At 53.4% G+C, this 8,115-nt stretch overlaps 1 protein-coding gene across 2 annotated transcripts in view; it reads left to right on the top strand.

The window, feature by feature from the left end:
* The first annotated feature begins 3,844 nt into the window (after positions 1 to 3,844).
* Positions 3,845 to 8,115, top strand: part of LOC114869458 (proline-rich protein 7) — a 5,229-nt gene continuing 958 nt past the window's right edge. The window contains exons 1-3 of one of the 2 annotated variants that reach the window (XM_029173730.3): positions 3,845 to 4,075; positions 4,881 to 5,793; positions 7,887 to 8,115. In XM_029173730.3, the coding sequence (XP_029029563.1) occupies positions 5,478 to 5,793; positions 7,887 to 8,115 (545 nt within the window). In that variant the 5' untranslated portion in view covers positions 3,845 to 4,075; positions 4,881 to 5,477. The other variant, XM_029173729.2, reaches the window with a different exon arrangement.

The following is an 8,115-nucleotide window of genomic DNA, read 5'->3' as shown; positions in this document are numbered from 1 at the left end:
CAGGGGCATATGCGGGGGGCGGGGCAGGGGCGTGGCCACAGTAAGTGACACGTGAGAGCTGGGACATGAAGCGCCGCTGTGCTGCTCACTGATGCTGACACACTGAGCAGGGAAGTCCCACAAAGGGCTTCAGTGTTCGGACGTGTGTCGCGTCTGGATCGGACGTCATCCAGTCACACTTTGTGTCTCACCCACACTCTGATCGTCACTCAGCGCCGCCGCCGCTTCGCTTTTTGTGGTCCTGTCTCTCTGGGGCGGATCCCACGCTTGGCTTCCACTCTGGCATTGTCCATTTAGTGTCCTCCTCCCATGCGTCTTTGACTCATTCACACTTGACTCCAAACACTCAGATCCAGGGCATTAGTCAGCTGAAACAAATGCATCTCCACTTCTCTGCTTTACGGATTCTCTCCATCACTGACCACGCTCTAAAAGCAGAGTTTGCACAGAACGTTTAGAGGAAACGCAGCCGTAGTCAGAATCTACATCCACGAGCAGAACCCAGATGTCCCTACGTCTCTCTAATCTGTGAGATGCCGCAGGGCCCGGTGCCGCATGGACCGGTGCCGCATGGACTCGCAGGGCTCTGTGCCGCATGGACCGGTGCCGCATGGACCGGTGCCGCATGGACTCGCAGGGCTCTGTGCCGCATGGACCGGTGCCGCATGGACCGGTGCCGCATGGACCGGTGCCGCATGGACTCGCAGGGCTCTGTGCCGCATGGACTCGCAGGGCTCTGTGCCGCAGGGCCCGGTGCCGCATGGACCGGTGCCGCATGGACCGGTGCCGCATGGACTGCCGCATGGACTCGCAGGCTCTGTGCCGCATGGACCGGTGCCGCATGGACCGGTGCCGCATGGACTCGCAGGGCTCTGTGCCGCATGGACCCGTCGAGGGTCGCGCTTGTGCCGGATCTGCGTTTTCTCCAGTGTTGGTCCCCCGTGACTTTGCGTGGCAGCCTGTTGGTTTTAGAAAACACGTGTTTTTGAAACCAGAAAAAGTTATTGTGTTTTAATTTAAGGGCTGATTCTATGTGATGTTGACTCAATAACTGACGGAGGCCAAACCAGCGTTGCTTCTCTGAAGGTGTTGCAGGTTCCACGTCTCCTGGATCAGACAGATCTCATTCTTCACTGGCAGGTTTTCACTCAGCATCAAACTGTGTTCACACGGGTCTCTGTGTTTTTAAAGGATATTTAATACACTCCTGGTAGCAGCGGCAATGACCTGCACTGCCCACAGTCCCCAGCAAGTGCAGCAAAGCCTCATGGGAGCTGAGGCGAGCCGTCACCCAGGAGAAGCACGTGCTTCATTATTCCCAGCGGCTGCGTTAAAGCATTAACTCCACGCTGTTGCAAAGGACGTTTCATCATTTCACCGTCAGCCTTAATCAGCTTTACTTAATTAGTAGTTAATTAGATGAAGCAGTTTCCTCATTTCCTTTATTAACAACCTGAACGGAACCAGGAGCTGCTCCATGGAAGCAGTGATGTGGAGCAGGTTGTTAACTCTTGCTTTTACATCCCAGACAAAGAGAGTTGGAAAATGAAAGGTGTGATTCTTACTCCGTGAGGGAGTAACGGCCCCTTCACCAGACACTGGTCATATTGGTCATAGCTTCACTTCCTGCACATCTGCTGTCTTTCCATTTTCTCTCTAAATGGAAACAGACTTGAATTAAAACCAATGCAGATGCTCCACGTGGCACAAACGCCGCTGGTTAAACAGTTAAACAGTCAGTGAGCTAATGTCACCACGCTGCCAAAGCAGAAAGCAGTAGATCTAGACGTGAAACAATGTGACCAGGTGACTGTGGCAGAGTCACAGGTGGAAATGCCCTGATTCAGGAGGAAAACAGGAAGTGGGCGTGGACATTGTCTGGGGGCGTGGCCAAGGTGAGAGGATAAACCTAGGCCATAAAAACAAGCTCAGGCTGAGACTGTGGCACTGGTAAAATTTGGGTTTAACAAAACTAATAGAACTGAGAACGTGTGAGCTGTCAGATGAAAACGTATCTTTACTTCCATTTCAGGCTTTGATGTCTCTTCCTACACTGTAATGACTGAGTAATTGAATCTCTGTTCTGAGTAAAAAGCTGTGATTTTCCACTTATGCATTTACTGGAAGCTGTGGAGCCGCTCCCTGCGAAGCTGCGTTTACCTCAGACCTCCTCAGCCCGACGTGCAGCAGGCGGCTGGGTTTCCCCGCTGAGAGCAGGAAACAGGAAGCCAAAGAGGGCAATCAGCCCTTCGGCGTCTCATCAACATGCAAATGAGCTGCTCTCAGCTCTGAAAAGCCAGAAAAACAAGACATTGATGAAAATCTATCCTCCAACACTGAGAACTGATGAGAACGATATGGGACAATTTAGTCATAGCAGCATCGTCCTGCTCAAGGAAAGAACCTCCTCAGTCAGAGCTGAGGCTGAGGTCACATGTTGACGGTCCGTTTTGCAGGATTGTAGGTTGGAAAATAAAGTGAACTAAAGTTTGGATGAATCAGTTTCTGGCAGTGAAGGAGACACAGTGATTCAGCAGGAAACACACATGAAGCCCAGCAGCAGGTTAGCAGCGCCGTCGAGCTCCTCATTTCCACATACTAAATGCTTGTGAACGCTTCACAGCTCTTTATGTAATAGCTTTTGTTAGTCCCTCGCTTTCACAAAGAGGTGTTGTCATAGCGATGTGATCAGCTGTGATGATGCTGTAGGGCGAGAATGAGAAGGAGGCAGATCTGCTGCGAAGGTGAGAGGGAACCAAAACAATGGAAAAGAGGCCATTGAATTTACTTGACAGTCAGACCAAGAGAGGCCATCATCATCATCATCATCATCGTCATCATCAGCAGTAGCATCATCGTCATCATCATCATCATCGTCATTAGCAGCAGCATCATCATCGTCATCATCAGCAGTAGCATCATCGTCATCACCATCATCATCGACATCATCATCTTCGGCATCAGCATCATCATAGTCATCAGCAGCAGCATCATCATCATCATCATCATCATCACAGCTGCTGAAGAACCTGTGTGAGGGCATTTTTGACTTCAGTCTCGGTTTTGATGTCAGATAATCACATTCATCAGCTTCTTGTGTTTTTTGTGCTGTTTTTCTTAGATGATTTCTTGAGTCTGATCTGTGAAGCTCTCAGCTTCCATCAAAGCTCCGCTCAGAGAGTCACAGAAAACCAGAGTGCACTTGGTTTCAACATCTGGACACAGCTGAGGACTGAGGTCGGCCTCCTGCTCAGCGTGATTTGAATTCAGGCTAATGAGGAAGCTTCACCGTTTGCAAGTCAAATGAGCTGCAGGTGGAGCGAGCTCGGGTCCAGGACTGGACGAGGCGTCTCTCTCTCTCTCTCTCTCTCTCTCTCTCTCTCTCTCTCTCTCTCTCTCTCTCTTCTGATGGAGCATCTGATCTGTTCTCGGCACTGAATGACTGTACAGGCTTTTTCAGACTTCTGCTCTTTTACCTGAACCGTGCTGAATATTCATGACCTCATTAGAAGTCATGTATATTTGATGCGTGAGGTTCTGCAGACTGATCAGATGGATGGATAACAGGTCATGATGAATGGCAGAGCTGGTTCTATTCCACCAGATCTGAGATCAGCTGTTGACTCCCAGCTCTCCTTCCTTGACTTCGCACCTTGACCACGTCCCGCCCCGGTCTCTGTCTCTCTGCTGATTGGCCTCCTCCTCATCCGGACACACAGGTTGGCGGCGCGTCACGAATCCTTCTGCTCCTCTGCGATGACAGAGGAAGGAGGGACTGAGAGGGGGAGAGAGGGGGGGGGGCGGTGGAGGGAGGAGCCACGCTGTCAAGGTGAAGCGTAAACCCTCTTTTTATTTGGCGCTGCGGCCAAACACGACGCGCTGCTCCTGCCGGCGTCGCTCAGGAGGAGAGGGGAGAGAGAGGGGGGGGAGAGGAGCGAGGGGCGGAGATCCTGCGCGCTCCTCGCACCGCGGAGGAACGCGTCTTCGAGTCGCGTGTGATTCATGATCTTTTTTCTAACTTCCTCGGACGCAGACTCTGCGGCGCGTCGCGTCGCGTCGCGTGGAGCCGCTGGAGGTGAGTTTCCATCTTAATGACGTTCAGACTGAGGAAATAAGCGAAACGTCGTCTGAGGGCTTTTATTACCTGTCGTCACCTTATCTCTGCGCGTCCGCTTAAAATATTAATCTGCGCGCTCTGCCGCTGCCTGTTGGATGAAGTCCTGCGCGGAGGGAGTTAAAGACGAGGCTTTTGTGAAAACAGCAGTGCGTCTGAGAGGTTGCGTAACGCAGACACGATCAGCAGCCTGCGTTCGGAACCGCAGATGGACGGAAAACTAGGCAGTTTAATGATGCACTGAAACAAAATACAACACACGGAACACGCACAGAGGCTCCAGCAAGAGTTAAGAAGAAGTTTCCAAAGGGAAGTCAGTGTTTTCAAAAGATGCTGCACCTGCGTGTGTGAGAACAGAGCTCAAAGATATTCAATTCCAACTTCAACTGATGGAAGGACTCAGAGCTGCAGGAAAAGCTCTGTGTTAAGATGCGTGGCAGCTGTGGACAGATGTGCAGCCTGGAGCCGCCTTCAACCAAACCCAGAACCCTGAGATCAGCAGCTTCGTTTCCTGCGTCTTCGGGTCTGAGACCTGGTGCGTTCAAGGAACGGAAGCTGTTCCTGTGTTTTCCTGATATGTTTGATTCAAACAGCAGGTGTGTGTTCAGTCATGGACACGTGGGTGAAGGGCGCGTGGGGGCGCGTTGGCCGTAAACAAAGCCCGTTTCTGCCGGTGATCCCGACCCACGGCAGCGCAGCTTTAGAACCTGGGCTCTGGGATCATGTGATGCTCTCTGACGTTCCCCTCTTCTCTGTGCGTTTCTAGAGTGTCGTTCCTCTGCCACAGAACCTCCAGTCTCTGCAGAACAACGTTCTGCCTCCGAACCAAAATGAGGCGTCTGCAGTGTTGTTATGAGACCAGAGGAGCCTTTACAGAACCGGGTGGATTGTTGGAAGGAGCATTTAAATGGACGAAGCTGCAGGAAGGCGCCGTGTGTGGAGGTCCGAGGAGCAGCCGCCACCGGAAACCTGGATTCTAAGGAGCTTTTTAAACGCTCCAAGCTGATTCATTTCACCCACGAGATTTTTAGGCTTCTGTATTTCTTCAATGTGACTTTCCAGCACAAATATTGAACATTCTTTCTTAAAATCGTCCTCTTTCTTTTCTCGATTCAGCTGGACAGAAATGCCTTTTCACCTTTGAACTTTCCTGACATGTTGGTTGAGCTTCGCCCTCAAACAGGAAGCTGCTGCACCGAGCGGTGACGTCTTAAATTCCGCGCGGCTCTTCAGGGTTATGTTCTTGTGAATCTCCACCCGAGCGAGCTCTTGGCCGTCGCTCATGCTGCCAGTTTTGGCTTTTTGATCAGCGAGAGCCGCTTCTCCTGCGCTGCCGCCTCAGATCCCCTCGCTGAGCGGCACCATGGTGATGTCCCAGGGCACCTACACCTTCCTGGCGTGTTTCGCGGGCTTCTGGCTGATCTGGGCCCTGGTGGTCCTGCTCTGCTGCTTCTGCAGCTTTCTGCAGCGCCGGCTGAAGCGTCGGCGTGAGGAGAGGCTGCGGGAGCAGTGTCTGCGGAGCGTGGAAATGGAGCCGCTCAGCTGCCAACCCGCAGGGTTCCCGCCCGCACCGCCACCTCCATCGCTGCCCAGGGAGCCGGCTCAGCCCAACGTGTCGCCGCTGCTTCCGGTGCAGGTTCCGCATCCCATGCCCCAAGCAGCCTGGGTCAGCATGCCAGGTAAGGCTTCGATCTGGGCTCAGGGCGACACACTGTGTGCGTGGCATGTAAAAACACAAACACACAATGTTAGCAAACACCACGTCCACGTCTCTGAACCGGGTGCATTCATCAGTCGGTCACTTCAAACCAACCACCGCAGGGCGTGTCGAGCAGAACGTCGTTTCTAGGTTCATGAGCTGAGACGCACAGGAGGAGAATCTGTTGTGTTCCCCGGTTCCGGGCCGTGTCGCGGCGCCTGCTGGGCTGCGTTCCGCAGCGGGCGTCATGGCGACAGCAGCGAGCGACGGCTGCTGCAGCAGAAGCCGGACGCTTCAGTGGAAGTGAGGGATCACAGTGGCTTTGTTTCCTGGCAGCTTCTCCAGCTCCAGTCAACATGGTGACGGTGTTCTAGATTGCTCCAGCACGGAGGCGCCGGCCCACCGGGCTCAGCAGGTTCTAAAAACCAGGGTCAAGCTGCTGTTGTTGCTCAAAGACTGATGGAAATGTGATTACGTGATCGCATTTAGTGGCGTTTGTGTCAAGACGTCAGAGGAATCCAAGCGACGGTGGACGAGAGCGTGCTTTAAGTGGAGGCGGAGGAGGAGCACGAGCTGCTGCTGGGGACGGTTAACGAGCCGAGACGGCCGTAAAGGCCGAAACAAAGACTGCTGCAGTCTGGGCCACAGAGCAGCCTGATGAAGAGGCCTCGGTCTCCAGGCAGCAGCAGAGCTCAAAGACAGGCGGCTGCTGAGGAGCCCAGAGCGACGCGAGCCTGGACGGAGACGTGTTTACAGCTCCTGGTTGCAGCATCAGGTCCGGCGGATGCTACGAGCCCAGAACCTCCCACCGCTCAGCGCCGGGGAGGACTCCTCCTCAGCAGCGCTGCTGTAGACAGGAAACGGGCCGCCTGCCCGTCCAGTCAGAGGTGGTTGAGCTCGGTGGGAACAGACCACCGGCTGCTGCTGGAACACTAATAGTAATGATCAGGAGCTGTGGTGACGACAGCAGCTCAGTTTTCTGCTACTTTAGCTTGGATTCGACTTTTGTAGCTAAACAGAGCGAGTGGAGCCGCTTCGGACGTTATCACACCATTCAATGGTCATGATCAGTGGTTATCAGCCCATACGTATGAGCCGGTAGGTGCCCATCTACCTGCTGGCAGCGGTGAATAGGTGCAGTAGGTCGCCGTCATCGATCCGTAAGGTTGATCACGGCACGGATGATTTAACCAGCAGAGTCAGTAGGGGCGCTGTTGAGCAGTTGTTGTTCAGACGGGAGGATCGAAGTTTTGGATTTATTAGCGAGCATAATTTAGCAAGTAGCTAGCGGTATTGTGTTAGCTAACTGTAACCTGAACCCCCCACCCGTTATCCAGCCCTAACCCTAACCACAATAACCTCTAAAGCTGCTGAACGTAGCAACTTAGCTAGCTGTTAGCTGTTAGCGAGTAGGTAGAGCAGGCACCCAATGGCCCGTACGAATGCACTGATAAGTTCTGATCAGCCCATTCGTTATGGCTGATAACATCCGAAGCGAGTTCCGAGTCCAGGACTTTCCGACTGCGTCTGGGCCACTAACGTGCTTTACACAGCAGTCCTGTGCTTTCAGCCCAGAGCTCGTCCGTTTCAGCAGCAGTGTGCTTTCAAGGCGTCCTTCCTCAACTGGCCGACGTGTTAGAGGAGATATTGATCCGACTCTGAGCAGAAAATAGATGCTGCCTCCAGATCCTCCATCGACTCCACAGACCTGCTCTCCTCCTCTTCTCGCTCGGAGGAGCTGCAGGTGTTTCTGTCAGTGGGTGTGTAGGAAGCTGTTTAAAGACGAGTCACAGAGTCTGTGATTGTGAAGAAGCTAAATGTGAAAACGCAGTCGCTGGTTCTGTGGGTGAACAGACGTGGATGAGTCATCGAGCTTCAGTCAAATGAATGATTTACACATCAATAAAAGCCTCATTTTCAGATCACGTTGCAGAAGCTGTGACACACAATGCACTGCTTCCATGTAAGCACCACTACCAGGTGAATGTAGAAAACCTCCACACGGTTCTGGTTCTGGTGTCAGCGCTGCTGCTGGGCTTTCAGTAGGACTAACTGCTCCTGCTCTTTTTCCAGACACAGACTTGTTTGGGAAGCCGCCGTGCTATGAGGAGGCCGTGCTGATGGAGGATCCTCCCCCGCCCTACAGCGAGGTTCTGGCCGACCCCCGAGGGGGAACCTACTTGAAGCCCGGCCCGCTGCGAGCAGCGCCGCCCCCTCGCAGGGAACACCAGGACCCGGCTCCCATGCTTACGTCCGAGACCAGCAAGCCTCCGGCCATGAGCGTGTTCCCGGACCGCGGCTA

Source organism: Betta splendens, chromosome 14, assembly GCF_900634795.4.
Source record: "Betta splendens chromosome 14, fBetSpl5.4, whole genome shotgun sequence".
NCBI classification, from domain to species: domain Eukaryota; kingdom Metazoa; phylum Chordata; class Actinopteri; order Anabantiformes; family Osphronemidae; genus Betta; species Betta splendens.
Note: the sequence above shows the minus strand (reverse complement) of the source record. Positions and strands in the feature narration are given on the sequence as shown.